The sequence below is a fragment of the Palaemon carinicauda genome, unplaced genomic scaffold, assembly GCF_036898095.1.
Source record: "Palaemon carinicauda isolate YSFRI2023 unplaced genomic scaffold, ASM3689809v2 scaffold250, whole genome shotgun sequence".
Taxonomy (NCBI): domain Eukaryota; kingdom Metazoa; phylum Arthropoda; class Malacostraca; order Decapoda; family Palaemonidae; genus Palaemon; species Palaemon carinicauda.
The window spans coordinates 127,092-152,433 of NW_027170139.1; the positions used below are offsets into that span (position 1 = coordinate 127,092).

Genomic DNA, 25,342 nt, shown 5'->3' on the forward strand with positions numbered 1-25,342 from the left:
TGGTCTCATTCTTTTGGAAAATGCTTGAAGTTTCTCATAAAGTTATCAAAAATATGCAAAATAATGTAAATAGCAATTTTTTTGCAAGGACGTACCGGTACGTCCATGGTGGTAAAGGGATGAGTTTTGTGAAACGTACCAGTACGTCCTTTGGGGGTGAAAAGGTTAATGCCCAGTTTGATTATAGTGCTGTCTTGTTACCTTCTCTAACTTTTTGGGAAGGTTATATTCTGATAGACGTGTATTTGTTTGTATGTCTGTTTGTGTGTTTGTGATTCGCATAACTCAAAAACTATTTTACCGAATCTCATAAAATTTGGTGAGGTGATTGACCTTAATCCAGGGGCAATTTGATTAGAATTTGGAAGAGATTGGACCAAAAGTCAAGGTTAAGATCATGAATTATAAAAAATACCTTTTTGCTATATCGTGGTCAATTTTTATCTGATTTGCATGAAACTAATGCCGAAATGTGCATAATTCAGTTGCCTATCTTGTGATATACAATATGATATAGGCAAAGGTATGCACTCTACTGGGTGTCTATTCTAGTTTATTTTTTTATTTTGGTAAGCAAAATAAGCGTTTTATTTTTTTGACAGAAAGCCTTGATGGTTTGAAGACCCATACGGAAGAATTGACAGCTAGTAAATCTCGCTTACAGAAGAAATATAATGAATACTGCTGTCGGTGCTAAAGTCAATCAGCTAAAAGTAAGTTCTTTTGTACTTGCAAGATTTTATTGTCTAGTTTTGAAAGCACCTCTTATTTTCAATGGTACTGTATCTGTATTTTCATATATTTTGTTATATTTTCTTGAGATTGTTGTGGATTTGGTCATTACATTTGTTATTATTCCAAATTTTTTCAAAGAAAAAACAAACAGTTATCAGTTTTTACTAATTATTTTGAAAAATTTTGGGGTTTAGTAAAATAAGGTAGGTTACGGCATTTGCATTAACGGAGCAGAAAAAGATTGAAGTCATTTTATGGGTATTTTATAGAGGTGAAAAGTAAAGGCCCATAAGCATTTGATATTCCATGTTTGTGTTTAACCCTTTTACCCCCAGGCTCTTTGGAAATTTCCAACCCTTAACCCCCAGGGGGTTATTTTTTTCCCAGCACATTTTTCAGTATATATTTTTTAAATTGCTCTAAAAGCCTTAATTTTTGTCATAGAGAGGTCAGGTTGGTCTCATTCTCTTGGAAAATGCCTGAAATTTTTCAAATAATTATGAAAAATATGAAAAAAAAAAAAAAATTTATAGCATTTTTTTGCAAGGACGTACCGGTACGTCCATGGGGGTAAAGGGATGGGTTTTGTGAAACGTACCAGTACGTCCTTTGGGGGTAAAAGGGTCAAGGGATTTTTAGAAATAATATGTACTGTTGAATGACATAAGGTATAGTTTCTCTCATGTATAGATACCTATTGTTAACCGAGAAAAAGGGAAATAGAGAAGGAATTCATATTTGATTCAGTTTACCATTAATGAGAGCTTTCCAGGTTGCTGCGACCCAGCGAGAAGCAGAGTTGCAGCGGTTAAGACAACAGCTTCATCGGAGGTTTTGTTGCAATGCCAGCAGCTGTACAACCAGTTCAGGGGGATCTCTCCCAAGTTATAGAACAGGTACAATACCATTTTTAATAGGAATGCATTTTTCCCATTAGGTATTGGTAGTTATCCAATTATCCTTCTAATTTCAGTGTGGCTAGATTTAAGGCATTGTATTCGATTATATGTAGACTGCATGAGGTGATAACACAGGTGAAAAATTGAAAGTTGTTTAAATTTATTAATTCATTTGTAAAAGCTCCAGAGGTGAATGAAAATTGAACAATTTAGGGGATAATATTTTACTCAACTGAATCTGTCACATTGTTGACAAAGGATTGATCGGGTAAGTGATTGCTAAAGAGGTTAACCCTTTTACCCCCAAAGGACGTACTGGTACGTTTGACAAAACTCGTCCCTTTACCCCCATGGACATACCGGTACGTCCTTGCAAATAACGGCTAATTACATTTTTTTTGCATATTTTTGATAACTTTTTGAGAAACTTCAGGCATTTTCCAAAATAATGAGACCAACCTGACCTCCCTATGATGAAAATTAAGGCTGTCAGCACAATCTAAAAAAGAAAATATTGCAAAACGTGCTTGAAAAAGAAAAACGCCTTGGTGTTAAGGGTTGGAAAGTTCCAAATAGCCTGGGGGAAAAAGGGTTAATGCAGTTATTAACTAGAGTGACAAGGCCTTGTTTATTTCAAGTTAGTAAGCAACATCTTTCTGGGAAACTTTGGATTAATGGAATACAATCACCTGTATGCCAATTGTGGTTGGTGCTGAGGTGTTTTCTTGCCTATGTTCCATCATTTGAAAGTTCATGCCGATCAGCTGGTAATGTCTCTCAGTCGTCGGTCCTCTTCCTCATTTTATAAGGCCATGTCCATCAGCTTATTTTGAAGGCTGCTTACAATTGTTTGCTGATCTTTTTAGGATTTTTTAAGCCTCTAAACAACAGTTACTTTCAAGGATTATTGTTTATGGTACAGTATATGTGCAGAGAGGAGAGGTCCCCTTTATTGTTTCATTTGTTTGATGTCGGCTACCCCCCAAAATTGAGGCAATGACTTTCTATATGTATTTATATGTGCAGCTTGGTCACCCTAACAGATCATATGGGTGTAATTGGCTTTATTTTAAATCAATTACCATCACACTGAGGCCTTTAGTGAGGTTGCCTAGGCAAGAGCTACGGTAACCGGTAGGTGCCATAACTGTCTAGTCCCTCTGTAGATGGAATCACCTCCCATAGTTGAAAGAAGATTAACACACACAGTGGAGCCACTGTAGCTTTTTTTCAGGCAGAATTAGGTACCGCATGTTGTTAAGACCCAAAATCCATTAATGACGACCGATTTAACTGCTTTTCTATTTCATCAATCAAGGAAGTAACTGATGATTCAGATAGTTATTATGTCCTGTAACGGCAGTCTGTTTTTCCTCAAAGAAGACTGCACCCTTTTGTCCAGGCATCCCTAACTTGTTTTTATGCACAGGTCAAAACAAGAAGGGAATAACTGAGAGTACTATCTTATTCTGGCTCTGAGAAGCAATAATGATATCCGTGGTATTGCTGCAACCTTGGCATTCTGCAAGAACCACTTGGAAACATAGGGACTCAGCTCAGGTATATGAAAAGGTAGACCATCTTCACTGCGTATCATTTGAAAGACTGCTCGTATAGGTCTCTGGATACTTTCTCCTTAGGTCCTGTGGTAGCCGCCCAACAGTTTATATAAAGACCTGTGCTCCTGCAGGACAGCTAGCATTTTGTTGCATCATCGATTACTTCATTGTAATTATGGTATGAGAGTAGAATGAATGGTTTCCTCTTTATTCTCTTGGGAATACCTACATTGATGACTACGTATGCAGGTAAGCTCCCCACTGTGGACAGATATATTGTCCAATAAATTTGATGACGCTCTTACTTAAGGCCAAACTTGTTGGGTTGTGACTCCGTCACTTACTTCTATTACAAATGAGGTCATGAGTCCTGTTCTTTGCCTCTCATAGGAGCCAAGCATGAATGGATACTTTGGGTTAGGGGTTAGATAGATGCTCTAAATTTTATAGCTGAGGACTTTCTAAGGAAGATTCCCATATAAGTGACAAGCGTTTGTATTTGCGTAGGAACAAACTACTGTACTAATTTCAAAAGTAATTTGTAATTTCCCTAGCTATGCAAACCTGAATCATTACTTCTACCAACAAGATTGGAAGGAGGTTATGTTTTACCCCAGTTTGTTTGTGAACAGATTTCAGGCCACAATTTTAATCGTAGAGTAATGAAACTTACAGGGATGAACTGTTATGTAAAAAAGCTGGAAATGATTAAATTTTGGAAGGTTACAGTCAAGGAAAATGTCCAATTCATGTAATCTGCCACAATTTCGTACATCTTTGTCACAGAGACTTCAAACTTGGTTCATATTTGAGTGTATGAAAATCAACGCACATTAATACATGTTAAGGTCAAAGGTTAAGGGCAAGCAAAAGGTTGAGAAATAAACTGTTGTGGAGGAGGACTGCACTCTACTGAATTCCTCTCTAGTTTATTCATATTTCCCACCTCATTCAAGCGACAAGTCCTGACCAAGAACAAAGTGATAACAAAGGAGCTACTGTAGCTCCGACACCCTGAGCCAGGTGGGGATAATCTGCAACCACACAATGTTGCTAGCCCCACGATATTTTATCAATTTTGTTGTAACAAAACAACAGAGGTAAGCCTTATAAAGATCTCAGGTTTGTATAGCTAGGAAAAATACAGCTTATTTTTAAAATTTGTAGTATTTTGGCCGTTAATAAACTTGGTTTTTGATCGTATATGTTCTGACCTAAAAACAAACCTCTTGTTCGTAACACAAGAGAAACTTCATTACAAAATGATATTCTTTGATTTTTCATTTCCATCTACATACATCAATTCTACTCCCATTTCCTCTATTCATTCGGCTTATTCTATCCATAAGTTCAAACATGCAGCGAATGTTTTTATGTTGAACAGGCTGACAGGAGTCTTTCCTCATTGTTTATTTAAGACAGATCTAAATCAATGTTGTTACTGGTCTAAGAATATCTTAATTCAAGTGTTTATTACTTCTCATATAGGTTAATTATTTCCTTACTTTCTTTTTAAAGTGAATATTTACCCACTTGGAGCCCTTGGGCTTATGTCATCTTGCTTTTCCAACAACAGTTGTAGCTTTGTAAATCTGAGCTCCTGTAGATAAGGCAACAGTTCCTCATACCTGGGACTTGTCTGAGAATATCACAGCATTTATCGCAGTATTCAAAATATATATAATTTTACATACAGCCGCGGCCCGCTTTTCACGATACTACTGCGAGAGTTATTGGGTCGTTTTGACTGGCCAGATAGTATTATGCTAGATCCCTCGCTGGTTACGGCTCACTTTTCCTTTGCCAACACATACACCAAATAGTCTGGCTTATACTTTCCCCATTCTTCTCTGTCCTCACACACCTGACAACACTGAGATTACCAAACGATTCTTTTTTTCTCATGGGGTTAACTACTGCACTGTAATTGTTCTGTATCTACTTTCTACATGGTAAGGGTGGAAGAGACTCTTTAGCTATGGTAAGCACCTCTTTCTAGGAGAAGGAGACTCCAAAATCAAACCATTGTTCTCTAGTCTTGGGTAGAGCCATAATTGTACTACTGTCTTGGGTTAGAGTTCTCTTGCTTGAAGGTACACTCAGTCACACTTCTGTTTCCTTATTCCAAAATCAAAACATTGTTTTCTAGTCTTGGGTAGTGCCATAATTGTACCACTGTCTTGGGTTAGAGTTCTCTTGCTTGAAGGTACACTCAGTCACACATCTTTTTCCTTAATTTCTTTCCTCATCAGACTATTTTCCTTGTTGGAGCCCTTGGGCTTATAGCATCCTGCATTTTCAATAAGGGTTGTAGCTTAGCTAGTAATAATAATAATAATATTTACATGTAATTTTAATCGGTATGGACATTTTCATAACCCTAAAATGATGTTCAGAGATTTTATTCTTGTGCCTCTGATATTTGTTATTACTTTTATTAGTAAAGAGTCTTTTCTTATGTACTTGTTTACACTTGATAACAATCTTCAATCAATCTTGGTAAATCTGAATGATCCATCTTCTTTCAGGATGTCCGAGAAACTAATCGGCTCAATTGCGGGGATTAAATGGCGTCTTGCACGGTCCGCTCGTTAACCCTGTTGCTCGGACACTTTCCAAACACAGAGCTTTTCCAGGTATGATAATATACTCTTCCATGTAGTTAATTGGTTTCCAAGAGACCAGATATAAGTTGATTTTCACTCTATAAAGGGCTCTGAACTTACAAACATTCAGATATACAAACATATTTCCAACAGAAATTTTATATTTCAGATATTGCATAAAAAGTTCATAATGAAATACTGTAATTGGAGAAAATTATTTCATTTAATAAAGTAAGAAAGACGACAATTACAATATGAAATTGGACTATATGTTGACTTTTAAAGCGGAAAATCGTAGGCATGTGGGTTAGGTTAGGTCTACCCTAGGTCAAAATTTAGCAAAATTTGACTTGCAGACGGGTTCTTGGAATCTATTAAGTTTTTAAGTTGAGAACTTTCATTACTTATCTGCTATCATTTTATATAATCCATATACAGTATTAAGCTTCTGTGGGAAGTACAGTACTGTAAAGTACACTTATAAAACTACTTAACTAAGATTTTATTTTTGTAGACTGACCTAAAGTTGGAACTGACATGCCAAGAGGGATACAGTACAATATTACTGCATTGTCAAAAGGGGTTATCAGTGTAAAGGCAATTTTCTATCCATTTCATGTTATTTCATAATGATTTTCTTTCAGGAAATTTTTAGAATATAGTTTTTTTTGCATACAATATATTGCTGAATTTTATATTTGACTTTTGGAGTAAAGAAATACATCATTATTAAATAAAATTTGTGATAATTTTTATGTACTATCACCAGACAGACAAATGCTCTCTAATTTCCATTTAGTACAGTGTGCCCTTTTGAAAAGGACTGGTGCACTAGTTAAAACTTGGAGGAACTTGTAGTAATAATAGATTTGCTTTTTAGGTATTTTTATACATACCTGGATTTATATATTCTTTTAGATATTAGAAATTACTTCAAGATTGGAGTAAAGTGTCTTTTTAAAAGCATTGGTGCACTAGTTAAAATTTGGAGGGATTTGTCACATTAATAGTTTTGGTTTTTAGGCATTTTTATACAACCCTGGAATTATTTTATGTTTAAAAGTATATTAGAAATATTTTACGTAAATGTTACTATAGGAATTTCATACTCTCGTAAGCCTAAAAGTGTCCAGAAAATAAAGTCATTTATAAAAACATAAGGACAAGGGTAGTTGAAAAGAGGCCAATACTGTAAAAATAAAAAAATTATAATTGCAGTTAGCAGAATGGTCAGCTTGGTTGATGCTAAAGATATACACTGTTTTAGAGACTGAAAGATTCATTTTTATTTTCTTAATGCATTTTTATCTGTTTCACGAACATCTTCAGTATAAATACTCTCTTTATCATTGGATTTTTAGTAATGAAGCAAAATTTATTTTGAATGATTTACTGTAGTGCATTTTTTTTATACACTTTATTTGACAACTCACTCTGTAACTTTATAACCAAAGTTTGAAATGATAGGTTGGTTTTGCAATATATCCATAAGCCGAAGGAATATTTGAGTTTTCAACACTTCCAGTTTAATGTATATAGTCATCCCCTGCTTATCGAGGATTCGCATATGAAACCATACTATTTGTTGACCTTTCTAGTTGGAAATCTTTGTCATGGGTTCCAGGTTAGGCTTACCCTAAGTCAAATCTAACTAAATTGGACTTACAAACAGCTTCTTCTAACCTTTTAAATTTGTACGTTTGAGGACTTTCTGTACTGTTTATTTCTTCGTTTTGCAGATCTTGTGGAAGATGGGCTTCTCACGGCACCCCAGATGTGTGTCCAGCAGTTTCCAGTCTAATTGGAGCCTTGGGGCCTCATCTTGGTCCCCTCGTTACCAGAGAAAGATGCTGCTTAGTTTGATAGCTGGTAGGTAAAATGGAAATGACCCGGGGGATCTTCTAGAAATCAGAAATATCTTGTAACAAACGTCAAGTAATTTCTCCCATCAACTCTAGCATTAAAGCACATTCTTAAAGAACACAATTTACATGTCAAAACCATTTTGGATTGCAAGAGGAGTGCACAGTTGCACTTCTCGCTAACACACGTAAACCTAGTAACGTTTACAACCCCCATCGGCTTCACATTGGATTCGTTGACAGTCACACCACTACCGACCAACACCGCAATTATATGCACACACTTTACTAAACTTGAAAGTTATGACAAAGAAGAAAATATATTATTATTATTATTACTAGCTAAGCTACAACCCGAGTTGGAAAAGCAGGATGCTATAAGCCCAAGGGTTCCAACGGGGAATAATAGCCCAGTGAGGAAAGGAAATAAATAAAATACAAGAGAAGTAATGAACAACTATAAAATATTTTAAGAATGGTAACAACATTGAAATAAATCTTTCATATAAAAACTATAAAATATTAAGCCAAGGGGACCTCTCTTACGTTTGGTAAGGTCTTAAGAAAATATGTGAATCCCCTCGACCCGTGATTTTAAGGCTGTGTTTGCCACTACCACTGTTTGAAGCTCACTTAAGGGAAGAAATTTATTTTTGTTGGTGTTTTAATGTGTAATAAGTTAGGTTATTCTGACTTTTCGACTTTCTATTACTTTCGGGGTCCTCTCTTTAAAGTATAATTGCATAGTCTTAATTTGGTGTAAGAGTGTTTGTTATTCAATGTTTTCAGTTTGTGATTGGATTTTGTGTTTATTTAATGTATTTTGTACGAGGCTCAGTGGTCATTTCTTTCTAAACAGTTGTATTAAATATTAAAGTTTTATTTTCAGTTTTTTTATATCCTCCATTCCACCTATTGTGGACTTGATCGTTAGCGACTTTATTTGTGCTTAAGAGACTTGGGTATGTTTGATGGGTTTGACCCATAACACAGCTCACCATTGAATCCATCCAATATTGCTGAGTTTAGGAAGGACTGCTTCCAAGATTTATCATGTGCTATCAAACTATAAGAACATGTTTTATGTCCTAAACAAAGAGAAATGGAAGCATATTTTTTTGCTATTTTCTTTATACAAGACTACTAATATCTTTTTAATTATTCTCTTTCAATTTCTTGACACTTTCTTAAAGTACTGTATATGCCTTATTACTATACAGTGTATCTATATTCTTTTACCACTTATTTTCCCTTCCTTCTTTGCCAATGTCAGTTTAGGTAATCCAACAATCCAATGTGTTATTCACTCACCCTTTTTCTCTTCTCTCTGTTTCCTAACATTTTGTCTTGCCATAATGTCACCCTATTTTGCCTATACTATATTCCAGTGATCTTCCATTATTTAGACCAAATTCTCACCTATAATCCATTTCTTTTAGCGATGCATATTTGCACCGACTCGCGGCGGTGCCCTTTTAGCTCGGAAAAGTTTCCGGATTGCTGATTGGTTAGAATTATCTTGTCCAACCAATCAGCGATCCGGAAACTTTTCCGAGCTAAAAAGGCACCGCTGCGAGTCGGTGCAATTATGCATCGCTAAAAGAAATGGACTATAGTTTTACAAATTCCTACAAACCAGTGTCATCAGCAAGCATCACTCTCAAAGGGACCACATGATGACTCTTAATCGCAAGGTATAGATTTGTGGATTAGCAATTAATCCTTAGTGCAGACCACCTCTTACTTTAAACTCTTCTGTACTTTTGCCAGAACTGTTTGTGTGGTGGCTTCTTCATCCATATATAATATTGTAACATGCAAAAATCCCATTCCAATCTGCTTGGGATTTTATATAAATTTTACAAGAGGATGATATATCAGGCTGCTCAGTCTTCACTACTAATGAAATCAAACCATGATCAGATGTCCCGACTGGAGAACCAACCTTACTAGTTATAACGGCAGGAGAGTCAGTGTATATGAGGTCCAAGCAATTACCAGACTTGTGGGTAGCTTCATTTTTTATTTGCTCACAGCCCGATTCAGAGGCAAAGTCTAAAGCTCTTAAGCCATGGCGATCAGTAGGAGAGATAGAACTTAACCACTCCCTATGGTGAGCATTAAAATCACCAACAAAAACAAAAAAAAAAGCCTTTCTATTATCTTCCTGTATCTTAGCCATAATGGTAAGAAGGCAATCAAAGATAGAATCATCCATGTCTGGATTCCGGTAGATCAAACACAAATAAAAGTTGTTATGCCTGCCACAAACTTTTATTACCTGAATCTCATGACATCTACATTGATAGCAGGACTTATGAGATGCAGGGTACCCAGTTCTAATATACACAGCCATTCCCCTGGCCCTAGGGATGGCATCACGTTTCGGGGAAAAGGCTGACGAAGGATACAAGGTTAAAGGGTAAGTTGCCTGAAGGGCGGCTTCAGGGGCAGAGTTAGGCTAACTCCTGCGGGCATCTTGAATTTCAGGAAGCTGGTAGTCCCTTTAGCAGTTAGTGTTTTTAATATCATCTACTGGATCATTGTTCTGGCGAGGTAGATTTTATTTTAGCATTTTCATGGAGTGGAATCGTTCAAGTAAATCGTAGTATTATACTCAGTAACCCAAAGAGAAGTTAAGTAGAACTCTAGTAAAGAATACGATCCTCAGTGGGCAAAATTTGGCCAACTGTGGTTTTCATAGGACCTATGGCTTTAACCCTTGATGTCAATAGAATGTCTGAATACATAATATACAATTATCATAACTTTAAACCCTTATTCTTTAATAAAATAATAAAATTACAAAAGTGAACTTCAATATCTGATCAAATTATCCTATAGCTCAACTAATCTGCTGGTACAGTGTGAACTGAAAAGGGTTTTAAAAACATGATCATCAAATTACTCATTTAGTAAGAACATTAAGTTATGAGAGAGAGAGAGAGAGAGAGAGAGAGAGAGAGAGAGAGAGAGAGAGAGAGAGAGAGAGAGAGAGAGAGAGAGAGAGAGAGAGAGAGAGAGAGAGAGATTATTCCACCATATATAACTAAACTAATAGCTGACATTGACTAAAAAAATATCTGCCTTCTTACTGGTATATATTAGAATTGATAACATTTCTGAACTCTGTAATTGGAAAATAAAATAGTCTCGAGACCAAATCAGAAAACATTTGCAAGTGTTTCATTATCTACCTTTAACACAGTTATGAAAACAAAAAACATTCAAGGTAAGTTTAGTGTCCCAGGAGAGGGAAATAATTTGGGAAATTCAACAATTCATATAGAAAAGAGAGAGATATATATATATATGCAAAGAGTAAAATGGAGGGGTAGGAGAGTGGCTAAGTGATCTTTGGAGATATGGCAACAGTGGGAGAATCATTTTCAAACTAGGTGTTCTCCCATATCAACCATTTCTCACTGCATTGAGTATACGAACTACCTGCAAGTACTCCGTATTGAGGCATCTTGCAGAAACAGGAATATGGCTGGTGTCCTGCAGAATAGAATATAAGGAATTAATGCTCTTCCATAATATCATAAACTCTGAGGAAAAAAGATTAGTAAGAGAGATAATTGAGGATCAGTTGAAGAACCCCTATAGAAAGTGCTGGAGCAAGAGCGTAGAAGAAATCTGTTGTAAATATGGGATGGAAGATGAAGAAATAAGAAGTTGGGGGAAAAGGACCCTGAAAAAAAGAAATCAAGAAAAGAATTATGGAAAAAACTAGAAGAAACTATTGAAGAAAAAAAGAAAGTAATGCACAAATTAAGATTTATTAAAGGAAATGGCCCACTGCCTTATATTAGAGAAATGAATCTGGATTAGGCATCCCTTGTGATGAAAGCAAGATTAAATATGCTCAACTTGAAAGCGAATTTCAGGGGAAAATATGAAAATAATTTGTGTGACTTGTGCAAAGATGAAGAAGATACTACCGAACATTTATTTCTATGTCTAAAATTAGGACATCTAATGAATGTAGACATAAGTTTAGGTTCGCTGAAAAATCCTAGCAGCAATCTGGCTGCATTTATAGGTAGGGCAATGCATATAAAAGAAGAATTTAAGTCCAAACTAACCACAATAGGTTGCCAAAACTGATGATAGCAAGGTGTATTCCTATCTAATTTCAAGGTAGAAGGGAATAAAATTAAAGATTGAGAATCTCATTAAGGTATTAATTTATTTAAGGCATAGATAATATAAACTTGAAAACAATAATAAGAATAAGCTTAGAAGCTTTGCACCTATTTCTATGACGTCATGGGTATAGCTTTAATCCAGGTAAAATATCTTAATTAAATCGTCAAATTCAACTAATATCCAAAATAAATTCTACTAAAACTTATTTAAATATAATAATTTATTTATATGATTTATATCTCATCTATTTATATTATTTTAAGTAATAAAATAAGATATAACATATGAAAGATGTATACTTTATTTATTTTGGTATGACGTCACCAAGAAGCCATCTTTATTTTATGACGTCATTACCCACAAGCAAATCAAAGAGCTTTAAATATGTGACGTCATGAATTGAATATTTTGTAATATTAAATACACGAAAAATAGTCATTTTTAAACTATTTTTGTTTAATAGAAAGACATGTAATTAAACTATTCTTATATTTATAATGTATACACTATTCTCTTTTCTGTATTTAAGTAAATAAAGTGAGTTTTGTATAATGACGTCACTATTCAAGAACCAATAACAATCGCTATGGGTAATGACGTCATTGTTCAAGAACCAATAACGAGCTTGAAAGTTAATGACGTCATTATCAAAGCAACCAATCACAGCACATAAAATAATGCCAGTCAGAAATATAAAAATGGTAGTGTCCTTTATATGTGAATACTATAATATAGCATAAATTTATTAAAACATTATAATAAAGTAATAATTGTAATAAAATATTATATTTATTGTATTAAAATGACTAGTTATATTATATTATGATTGATAAAGTAATGATAATATACTGTGAACTGAAGTACAATACACAAAATGGCCTTTGTTCAGTTGGCCCAAATATTACCAGCATATGTATTAATATTTCATATTCCCTATTGTATTTTATTATAACAAAGCATAAGATAAAATAAAATAGATTGAAAATTTAAATATAAATCTTTTAAAAAGTATGGAAACTCTCATAAAGTATATATAAGTATTTAAAAAATTAAATATAAATTTATAAATTGGAACCATTTTTACTTTTCTTCCCGGTATTGGATCCCGGCCAGGATGAATGTAAACAAAACAAGATGAAGGTAAATAAACGTGTTATTTTTAGTGTATTTCTATGACTGTGCGCCCAATATATATGGGAATTTGGTAAGTAAGAGTGGTGTAAATATTTGTAAAACTTTATAAATGTAATTAATTTAATATATATTGGGATTATAGACTTAAATTCGTTGAATTATAGATGAAATTTGCTCCTCCAAAATCCCGTCCATCTTACGAACTTTTGGGCCTAAAAAGGTGTTAATTTATTAATTATTAACATAATTTCTTGTGATTATAACAGTTTAATCTAATTTATATTAATATATAATTAATATTGAATGTTTAATCTTACTGTAGCAAAGCCGCTAGTTCAGGCTTGATTGAAAATAGTCATAGGGTGGTGGGCTGGTTCTCAAATGTTGTTTACGCCATTTAATAATTATTTGCAGAAGTTAATAGGTAAATATTCTTATCATATATCATATTTCGCTTTAATTATAGTTATATGCAAGTAAATGACCAACCTAGTTTAACAAAGGAACAGGCACAAGCATTATTTTCATGGTACTGGTTTATATATACCCTTGCACCGCTAAGCCAATCTAGGAAGGTAGCTATACTTTGGTACCCCCAATGACTTATTATCAGTTTGGTGAATCTGTTTCTACTCGCCAAACCATGAAGTGTCTCAACAGTGCACTGATAAGGGGTGTATGTATGAAAACGGCCACCTGTAGGTATGAGAACGGCCACCTGTATGTATGAGGATGGCTTGCTAAGAATACGGCAGTGTAAGGAGGTCGCAGGGGCCGTTAACCCCCCATTAGTTAAGTAGGTAAGGACATGGCCTGTAGGATAGGTTAGGGTGGGGGAGTTTAGGTTAGCTGGCGTCCAATTACTATGCACTCGGAAGGAACTGGCCGCTGATATACAAAGGTCCCTATGGTATAGTTAAACTGTACTGTCAACATGACAATGCGAGCTAATATCCAAGAAAATGACCTAGAAATTACGTGAATAATGGTTTCTTCTCTTTATGTTATGGTTTCTCCTGAGGCTAAACTAACTAGTTTAGCTTTTCGATCTCGTGAGATTAAAGCTCTGTTGATGGACCTTGATGCTTATGGAGGTGTAGACCCTAATGGTATTTTTCCTTTGTTTTTTATAAAGACAGCAGATTTCCTAGCTCCAAAGTTATCTGTTATTTTACGCAAGTTAGCAAGAAGAGGAGCTTTTAGCACTTGTTGGAGAATTGGTAATGTTACTCCTCTATGTAAATGTGTTTGTGGTAGCTCAAGTCCCACTGATTACCGCCCAATTTCCATAACTCCCATATTATCTAAAGTTTTTGAACGTCTTCTGGCAAAACGTCTTAATAGGTTTGCTGAAGGTAATCATCTATTCCCTAGTTTGCAATTTGGTTTTCGGAAAGGCCTTGGAGCATGTGATGCCCTTCTTACAATCTCCAATGCTGTACAGAAATCCCTTGATTGTGGTCGGGAAGTTCGTATGATTGGCCTTGATTTTAGTGCTGCCTTTGACCGTGTTAATCATGAGGCCCTTGTTTTCAAACTGAAACAGTTGGGAGTGGGTGGGTCGTTTCTTAGCATTATTATTGATTTTTTAAGTAGTAGATCTCAAAGAGTTGTTGTTGATGGGCACCATAGTGAGTATAGGAATGTGATATCCGGTGTTCCACAGGGTAGTGTTCTTGGCCCATTACTTTTCATACTATATACACATGACATGTGGTTTGACCTAGAAAATAAGCTTGTTGCATATGCAGATGATGCTACTCTCTTTGCATCAATTCCATCCCCTGAATGTAGATCTGGGGTTGGTGAATCCCTTAATAGAGATTTAGCTAAAATTAGTGCATGGTGCAAATTATGGGGTATGAAGTTGAATCCTAACAAAACTCAAAGTATGATTGTAAGTAGGTCAAGGACGGTGGCTCCTCAACATCCGGATCTCAGTATTGATAATGTTTCTTTAAATTTGTATGACTCTTTCAAAATTTTAGGCGTGATTCTTGACAGCAAATTTACTTTTGAGAAACATATAAGGTCTGTGTCTTCTTCAATTGCACAAAAAATTGGCTTATTGAGAAAGTCTTTTAAGATATTCGGTGATCAATCTATTCTGAAGAAGTGTTTTAATTCTTTTATTCTACCTTGTTTTGAGTATTGTTCTCCTGTCTGGTCTTCAGCTGCTGATTCTCATCTTAATTTGTTGGACAGAAACTTACGGTCTATTAAATTTCTTATTCCTGATCTAGATATTAATCTCTGGCACCGTCGATCAATTAGTTCATTATGCATGTTGCATAAGATTTTTCATAACTCTGACCATCCTTTACATTCAGATCTCCCTGGACAATTCTATCCTGTTCGTAATACTAGGCAGGCAGTTAATTCTAATAGCCAGGCCTTCTCCATCATAAGACTCAATACTACGCAGTACTCTAGAAGTTTTATTCCAGCTGTTACCAAGTTGTGGAATGATCTTCCTAATCGGGTTGTTGAATCAGTAGAACTTCAAAAGTTCAAATTTGGAGCAAATGCTTTTTTGTTGACCAGACGGACATGAGTCTTTTTATAGTTTATATAGGACATTTTTGTTGTTGACGTTGTTAATAGTTTATATATGATATATTTCTTTTGACATTACTTTTTTTAGAATGATTTATTGTTAATTTGTTCTCTTCAGTTATTTATTTCCTTATTTCCTTTCCTCACTGGGCTATTTTTCCCTATTGAGCCCCTGGGCTTATAGCATCTTAGCTTTTCCAATTAGGGTTGTAGCTTGGATAGTAATAATAATAATAATAATAATAATATTCTCATTAATAATTTTCACAAAGCAGTTTTTGCTTGCAGATTTATGTAGTCCTGATAATTTCATTTTAATTTTTGTGCTCAAATCCAGTTTTGCTTGTACAGTGTTCAAAATTACTCCTAAAGCAAGGTACTATACAGTCCTACCGATGATCCAACACAGCTGATTAGATTTCACCTAATTGATATACAGTGAACCCTCGCTACTTCGCGGTTCGACCATCGCGGATTCACCACTTCGCGGATTTTTTTCATAACCCATATATATATACATATTGGTAATAACAAAATCAACATACTGTACTGAATAATCAATATAATCGATGCAAAAACTAACCTATACACAGATGTGTACAGTAAATGCGTTTGTTTCTTCATTATGATCAGAGAAACGTAAACAAAACATTGGTTGCCATTTTTTATCGTGCTTTTTGGCGTGTTTAGGAAACGCATGATATAAAATCGCCTTTAATATTTGTGCCTGTTTTAGTTTAGGGTACTGTAGTACATGCATTAAGTGTTCCGTACATTAAAGGGTAGTTTGTTAACAGTACTACGTACAAGGGAAGGTTTTAAAAGTCTGAATATACATGTTAAATAAATAGATAAATATGGTGTCACTACTTCGCGGATTTCCACCTATCGCGGCCGGGTCTGGAACCTATCTACCGCGATAAACGAGGGTTCACTGTAAGCTTCAAGGTGTAATTCACAAAATAATTTTTTTAATCCATTGGAAGATGCTTTAGGTTTAGAGAACTGCAGCATATCCAAAATCCTTAACCCTTTTACCCCCAACGCTGTTTGGAACTTTCCAACCCTTAACCCCCTAGCATTTTTTTTTCAAGCACATTTTGCAATATATTTTTCTTTTAAATTGCTCTAACAGACTTAATTTTCATCATAGAGAGGTCAGGTTGGTCTCATTCTTTTGGAAAATGCCTGAAGTTTCTCATAAAGTTATCAAAAATATGCAAAATAATGTAAATAGCAGTTTTTTGCAAAGACGTACCGGTACGTCCATGGCGGTAAAGGGATGAGTTTTGTGAAACGTACCAGTACGTCCATTGGGGGTAAAAGGGTTAATGCCCAGTTTGAGAAGGTTATATTTTGATAGACGTGTATTTGTTTGTATGTCTGTTTGTGTTTGTGATTCGTATAACTCAAAAACTATTTTACCGAATCTCATAAAATTTGGTGAGGTGATTGACCTTAATCCAGGGGCAATTTGATTAGAATTTGGAAGCGATTGAACCATAGGTCAAGGTTAAGATCATTAATTATAAAAAACATCTTTTTGCTATATCGTGGTCAATTTTTATCTGATTTGCATGAAACTAGTGCCTAAATGTGCATAATTCAGTTGCCTATCTTGTGATATACAATATGATATAGGCAAAGGTATGCACTCTACTGGGTGTCTATTCTAGTTTATATTTTATTTTGGTAAGCAAAATAAGCATTTTATTTTCTTGACAGAAAGCCTTGATGGTTTGAAGACCCATACGGAAGAATTGACAGCTAGTAAATCTCACATACAGAAGGAATATGATGAATACTGCTGTCGGTGCTTAAGTCAATAAGTTAAAAGTAAGTTCTTTTGTACTTGCAAGATTTTATTGTCTAGTTTTGAAAGCACTTCATATTTTCAATGGTACTGTATCTGTATTTTCATATATTTTGTTATATTTTCTTGAGATTATTGTGGATTTGATCATTATATATTTGTTATTAAATTTCCATAATTTTTCAAAGAAAAAACAAACACAATTGTCAGTTTTTACGAGTTATTTTGAAAAATTTTGGGGTTTAGTAAAATAAGGTAGGTTATGGCATTTACATTAACGGAGCTGAAAAAGATTGAAGTAACTTTTTGGGTATTTCCTAGAGATGAAAAATAGAGGCCCATAAGCACTTGATATTCCATGTTTGTGTTTAAGGGATTTTTAGAAATATCATGCACTGTTAAATGACATAAGGTATAGTTTCTCTCATGTATAGATACCTATTGTTAACCGAGAAAAAGTGAAATAGAGAAGGAATTCATATTTGAATCAGTTTACCATTAATGAGAACTTTCCAGGTTGCTGTGACCCAGCGAGAAGCAGAGTTGCAGCGGTTAAGACAACAGCTTCATCGGAGGTTTTGCAATGCCAGCAGCTGTACAACCAGTTCAGGGGGATGTCTCTCAGGTTATAGAACAGGTACAATACCATTCTTAATTGGAATGCATTTTTCCCATTTAGGTATTGGTAGTTATACAATTATCCTTTTAATTTCAGTGTGGCTAGATGTAAGGCATTGTATTCCATTATATGTAGACTGCATGAGGTGATAACGCAGGTGAAAAATTGAAAGTTGTTTAAATTTATTAATTCATTTGTTTTAGGGGATAAGATTTTACTTAACTGAATCTGTCACATTGTTGGCAAAGGATTAATCGGGTAAGTCATAGCCAAAGAGGTTAAACATGCCCTAAGGTGATAGAAAATGGTAAGCTCCAGGACCATCTGGAATAATTAAGTACACATTTTTAACACAATTACTTATTGGTCACTCTTCGAGATGCAAGTCATTTCTTTAGAGAATACAATACAGTACTACTGTACATTAACAATTCATCTTCTCTCAAGGGGTTAACTACTGCACTGTAATTGTTCAGTGGCCACTTTTCTCTTGGTAAGGGTAGAAGAGACTCTTTAGCTATGGGAAGCAACTCTTCTAGGACACTCCAAAATGAAACCATTGTTCTGTAGTCTTGGGTAGTGCCATATCCTCTGTACCATGGTCTTCCACTGTCTTGGGTTAGAGTTCTCTTGCTTGAGGGTACACTCGGGCACACTATTCTATCCTATTTCTCTTCCTCTTGTCTTTTTTATAGTTTATATAGGAGATATTTATTTTTGTTACTCTTAAGATATTTTATTTGTAGTATTCTGCTTTTCCAACTAGGGTTGTAGCTTAGCAAGTAATAATAATAACAATAATAATAATGCCCAAATTTAAATTCACAACAATTAAAAATCATAGTATGACATTGGAAACAAATCCATTAAAGAGTTTTTGATAGATTCACCAACATTTTCAGTTAGAAACTTTTCTCAAAATTTTGTTCTTAGACAAAATGTTGTAATTTTCATTTCTTTTGATATGGGCAAACAAATCATTTTTGACAAGGCAAACTTATAAGGGTGAGCGTGCTGGGTATATTCCTGGCATTCCATACAACTTTTTCTCTGGTATATCTAGAAGTATTTATACCTTAGAAATGGTGCTATAAGGAGCATTTCATGGAGCGACACAGGTCCCTCGCCCAGAAATAGATTTTTCCTTTATCAAAATCCCTTTTTTACTACTAAAATAATATTCTCTTTTTGTATGGGAATGATGTTGACTTTTTCAGTTCAATTTTGGTTAGAATTCCAATTTTAGATCTAGGATTTTTGCTTTTTGTATGTGAATGATGTTGACTGTTTTTCAGTTCAACTTTGATGCAGCATTTCCTTCAATTAATAGTACGCAGGTACTTATTGCATTGTAATTCTTACATACATACATATACCAAGGCACTTCCCCCAATTTTGGGGGGTAGCCGACATCAAACAAATGAAACAGAAAAGGGGACGTCTCCTCTCTATGTTCCTCCCAGCCTGACAAGGGACTCAACCGGGTTCGGCTGGTACTGCCGGGGTGCCACAGCCCCCTGTGGCCGCGGGGCATAAAAACAATTAAAATAGAGCCAATGTATCCCTGCGTGTCGTAAGAGACGACTAAAAGGGACGGGACGAGGGGGCTGGGAACCCCCTCTCCTGTATTATAATCCTGTGAGACATCATTGTAATTCTTATATCAGAAAAATTATAGCGATGTTAGATGGTTGAAATATAAGGGCAATAACTCATAAGTTTTATAAAGCCAATTAGAATACAGTGATAAGAATCATGAAACTTGACATTGAGAAATGTACAGACTTGAAATAATAAAATGACAAAATGGCTGTGAAAATCACAATATACTATACGGTACACCCAGAGAAGGTATCTATAGATATACTCATCCTAAAGTTTAATATGGCCTTATTATAAGAACTTTGTTTAGAGTTGTAGACAAGATTGGGGTTACTGTATTATCCCTTGTACCCCCAATGGACGTACTGGTACGTTTCACAAAACTCATCCCTTAACATCCCTGGACGTACTAGTACGTCCTTGCAAAAAACTGCTATTTGCATTTTTTTGCAGGTTTTTGATAACTCTATGAGAAACTTCAGGCATTTTCCAAAATAATGAGACCAACCTGACCTCTCTATGACAAAAATTAAGGCTTTCAGCTCAATCTTAAAAAAAAATATAACAAAACATGCTTGAAAAAGAAAAATGCCTGGGGGTTAAGGGTTGGAAAGTTCCAAATAGCATTGGGAGTAAAAGGGTTAATGCAGTTATTAACTAGAGTGACACAGTCAAGACCTAATTTGAACACTTATGTTGTATACAGTACCGTAATGATTATCTGAAAATTTGTCAACTGATTAGTGGTGGAGGGTAGGTTCTCAAATGTTAATAGATAAGTTAATCGATAAATATTCTTATCATATATCATATTTCGCTTTAATTATAGTTATATGCAAGTAAATGACCAACCTAGTTTAACAAAGGAACAGGCAAAAACATTATTTTCATGTAACTGGCTTATAATTACCCTTGCACCGGTAACCCAATCTAGGAAGGTAGCTATACTTTGGTATCCCCAATGACTTATTATCAGTTTGGTGACTCCATTCCTACTCGCCAAACCATGAAGTGTCTCAACAGTGCACTGATAAGGGGTGTATGTATGAGAACGGCCACCTGTATGTATGAGGATGGCTTGCTAAGAATACGGCAGTGTAAGGGGGTCGCAGGGGCCGTTAACCCCCCCATTAGTTAAGTAGGTAAGGACACAGCCTGTAGGATAGGTTAGGGTGGGGGAGTTTAGGTGGGCTGGTGTCCATTTACTATGCACTCGGGAGGAACTGGCCGCTGATATACAAAGGCCCCTATGGTATAGTTAAACTGTACTGTCAACATGACAATGCGAGCTAATATCCAAGAAAATAGCCTAGAAATTACGTGAATAATGGTTTCTTCTCTTTATGTGCTATTCTCATTAATAATTTTCACAAAGCAGTTTTTGCGTGCAGATTTATGTAGTCCTAATAATTTGATTTTAATTTTTGTGCTCAAATCCCATTTTGCTTGTACAGTGTTCAAAATCACTCCTAAAGCAAGGTACTTTACGGTACTGCCGATGATCCAACACAGCTGATTAGATTTCACTTAATCGATATACAGTGAACCCTCGCTACTTCGCGGTTCGACCATCGCGGATTTTTTTCATAACCCATATATATATACATATTGGTAATAACAAAATCAACATACTGTACTGAATAATCAATATAATCGTTGCAAAAACTAACCTATACACAGATGTGTACAGTAAATGCGTTTGTTTCTTCATTATGATCAGAGAAACGTAAACAAAACATTGGTTGCCATTTTTTATCGTGCTTTTTGGCGTGTTTAGGAAACGCATGATATAAAATCGCCTTTAATATTTGTGCCTGTTTTAGTTTAGGGTACTGTAGTACATGCATTAAGTGTTCTGTACATTAAAGGGTAGTTTGTTAACAGTACTACATACAAGGGAAGGTTTTAAAAGTCTGAATATACATGTTAAATAAATAGATAAATATGGTGTCACTACTTCGCGGATTTTCACCTATCGCGGCCGGGTCTGGAACCTATCTACCGCGATAAACGAGGGTTCACTGTAAGCTTCAAGGTGTAATTCACAAAATAATTTTTTTAATCCATTGGAAGATGCTTTAGGTTTAGAGAACTGCGGCATATCCAAAATCCTTAACCCTTTTACCCCCAACGCTGTTTGGAACTTTCCAACCCTTAACCCCCCAGGCATTTTTTTTTCAAGAACATTTTGCAATATATATATTTTTTTAAATTGCTCTAATAGACTTAATTTTTGTCATAGATAGGTCAGGTTGGTCTCATTCTTTTGGGAAATGCTTGAAGTTTCTCATAAAGTTATCAAAAATATGCAAAATAATGTAAATAGCAATTTTTTTGCAAGGACGTACCGGTACGTCCATGGTGGTAAAGGGATGAGTTTTGTGAAACGTACCAGTACGTCCTTTGGGGTAAAAAGGTTAATGCCCAGTTTGATTATAGTGCTGTCTAGTTACCCTCTCTAACTTTTTGGGAAGGTTATATTTTAATAGACGTGTATTTGTTTGTATGTCTGTTTGTGTGTTTGTGATTCGCATAACTCAAAAACTATTTTACCGAATCTCATAAAATTTTGTGAGATGATTGGCCTTAATCCAAGGGCAATTTGATTAGAATTTGGAAGAGATTGGACCATAGGTCAAGGTTAAGATCATGAATTATAAAAAACACCTTCCAGCGCCTAATGGACAACATTCTGGGGGACCTACCTTTTTGCGCTGTATACGTTGACATCCTGGTATTTCCTAAGTCCCAGGACGAACATTTTCAGCACGTAAGAACAGTGTTGAAATGACCACAAGAAAACGGCCTCGTAGTGCGTTTTGACAAATGCACTTTCAGGGCCGAGAAGGTAGAATTCCTGGAACATAAATTGTCAAAGGTTTTTGATAGATTCACCAACATTTTCAGTCAGAAACTTTTCTCAAAATTTTGTTCTTAAACAAAATGTTGTAATTTTCATTTCTTTTGATATGGGCAAACAAATAATTTTTGACAAGGCAAACTTATAAGGGTGAGTGAGCTGGGTATATTCCTGGAATTCCATGCAACTTTTTCTCTGGTATATCTAGAAGTATTTATACCTTAGAAATGGTGCTATAAGGAGCATTTCATGGAGCGACACAGGTCCCTCGCCCAGAAATAGATTTTTCCTTTATCAAAATCCCTTTTTTACTACTTAAATAATATTCTCTTTTTGTATGGGAATGATGTTGACTATTTTTCAGTTCAACTTTGGTTAGAATTCCAATTTTAGATCTTGGATTATTGCTTTTTGTATGTGAATGATGTTGACTGTTTTTCAGTTCAACTTTGATGCAGCATTTCCTTCAATTAATAATACGCAGGTACTTATTGCCTTGTAATTCTTCCATACATACATATACCAAGGCACTTCCCCCAATTTTGGGGGGTAGCCGACATCAAACAAATGAAACAGAAAAGGGGACGGCTCCTATCTATGTTCCTCCCAGCCTGACAAGGGACTCAACTGAGTTCGGCTGGTACTGCTAGGGTGCCACAGCCCCCTGTGGCCGGGGGGGCATAAAAACAATTAGAATAGCGCCAACGTATCCCTGCGTGTTGTAAGAGGCGACTAAAAGGGACGGGACGAGGGGCTCCCGTATTATAATCCTGTGAGACATCATTGTAATTCTTATATCAGAAAAATTATAGCGATGTTAGATGGTTGAAATATAAGGGCAATAACTCATAAGTTTTATAAAGCCAATTAGAATACAGTGATAAGAATCATGAAACTTGACATTGAGAAATGTACAGACTTGAAATAATATCACAAAATGGCTGTGAAAATCAGAATATGATATACAGTACACCCAGAGAAGGTATCTATATATATACTCATCCTAAAGTTTAATATGGCCTTGATATAAGAACTTTGTATAGAGTTGTAGACAAAATTGGAGTTACTGTATTATCCCTTGTACCCCCAATGGACGTACTGGTACGTTTCACAAAACTCATCCCTTAACCTCCCTGGACGTACTAGTACGTCCTTGCAAAAAACTGCTATTTGCATTTTTTTGCATGTTTTTGATAACTTTATGAGAAACTTCAGGCATTTTCCAAAATAATGAGACCAACCTGACCTCTCTATGACAAAAATTAAGGCTTTCAGCTCAATCTTAAAAAAAAATATAACAAAACATGCTTGAAAAAGAAAAACGCCTGGGGGTTAAGGGTTGGAAAGTTCCAAATAGCATTGGGAGTAAAAGGGTTAATGCAGTTATTAACTAGAGTGACACAGTCAAGACCAAATTTGAACACTTATGTTGTATACAGTACCGTAATGATTATCTGAAAATTTGTCAACTGATTAGTGGTGGAGGGTAGGTTCTCAAATGTTAATAGATAAGTTAATCGATAAATATTCTTATCATATATCATATTTCGCTTTAATTATAGTTATATGCAAGTAAATGACCAACCTAGTTTAACAAAGGAACAGGCAAAAACATTATTTTCATGTAACTGGCTTATATTTACCCTTGCACCGGTAACCCAATATAGGAAGGTAGCTATACTTTGGTATCCCCAATGACTTAATATCCGTTTGGTGACTCCATTCCTACTTGCCAAACCATGAAGTGTCTCAACAGTGCACTGATAAGGGGTGTATGTATGAGAACGGCCAACTGTATGTATGAGGATGGCTTGCTAAGAATACGGCAGTGTAAGGGGGTCGCAGGGGCCGTTATCCCCCATTAGTTAAGTAGGTAAGGACACAGACTGTAGGATAGGTTAGGGTGGGGGAGTTTAGGTGGGCTGGTGTCCATTTACTATGCACTCGGGAGGAACTGGCCGCTGATATACAAAGGCCCCTATGGTATAGTTAAACTGTACTGTCAACATGACAATGCGAGCTAATATCCAAGAAAATAGCCTAGAAATTACGTGAATAATGGTTTCTTCTCTTTATGTGCTATTCTCATTAATAATTTTCACAAAGCAGTTTTTGCTTGCAGATTTATGTAGTCCTAATAATTTGATTTTAATTTTTGTGCTCAAATCCCGTTTTGCTTGTACAGTGTTCAAAATCACTCCTAAAGCAAGGTACTTTACGGTACTGCCGATGATCCAACACAGCTGATTAGATTTCACTTAATCGATATACAGTGAACCCTCGCTACTTCGCGGTTCGACCATCGCGGATTCACCACTTCGCGGATTTTTTTCATAACCCATATATATATATACATATTGGTAATAACAAAATCAACATACTGTACTGAATAATCAATATAATCGATGCAAAAACTAACCTATACACAGATGTGTACAGTAAATGCGTTTGTTTCTTCATTATGATCAGAGAAACGTAAACAAAACATTGGTTGCCATTTTTTATCGTGCTTTTTGGCGTGTTTAGGAAACACATCATATAAAATCGCCTTTAATATTTGTGCCTGTTTTAGTTTAGGGTACTGTAGTACATGCATTAAGTGTTCCTTACATTAAAGGGTAGTTTGTTAATAGTACTACATACTAGGGAAGGTTTTAAAAGTCTGAATATACATGTTAAATAAATAGGTAAATATGGTGTCACTACTTCGCGGATTTTCACCTATCGCGGCCGGGTCTGGAATCTATCTACCGCGATAAACGAGGGTTCACTGTAAGCTTCAAGGTGTAATTCACAAAATAATTTTTTTAATCCATTGGAAGATGCTTTAGGTTTAGAGAACTGCAGCATATCCAAAATCCTTAACCCTTTTACCCCCAATGCTGTTTGGAACTTTCCAACCCTTAACCCCCAAGCATTTTTTTTTTCAAGCACATTTTGCAATA

General features: G+C 35.4%; 1 protein-coding gene across 50 annotated transcripts in view; it reads left to right on the plus strand.

Annotated features, from left to right (window-relative positions):
• LOC137636204 (ELKS/Rab6-interacting/CAST family member 1-like) overlaps window positions 1–25,342 on the plus strand; it is a 114,785-nt gene that overhangs the window by 37,765 nt on the left and 51,678 nt on the right. For 36 of the 50 annotated variants that reach the window (XM_068368610.1, XM_068368640.1, XM_068368641.1 and 33 more), the window contains 3 exons: window positions 603–713; window positions 1,508–1,655; window positions 17,840–17,953. In XM_068368610.1, coding sequence (XP_068224711.1) covers window positions 675–713; window positions 1,508–1,655; window positions 17,840–17,953 — 301 coding nt within the window. In that variant the 5' untranslated portion in view covers window positions 603–674. Of the gene's footprint in view, window positions 1–602; window positions 714–1,507; window positions 1,656–12,869; window positions 13,018–17,228; window positions 17,340–17,832; window positions 17,954–25,342 lie in introns of those variants that run through there. The other 14 variants (XR_011042998.1, XR_011042997.1, XR_011042999.1 and 11 more) reach the window with 11 other exon arrangements.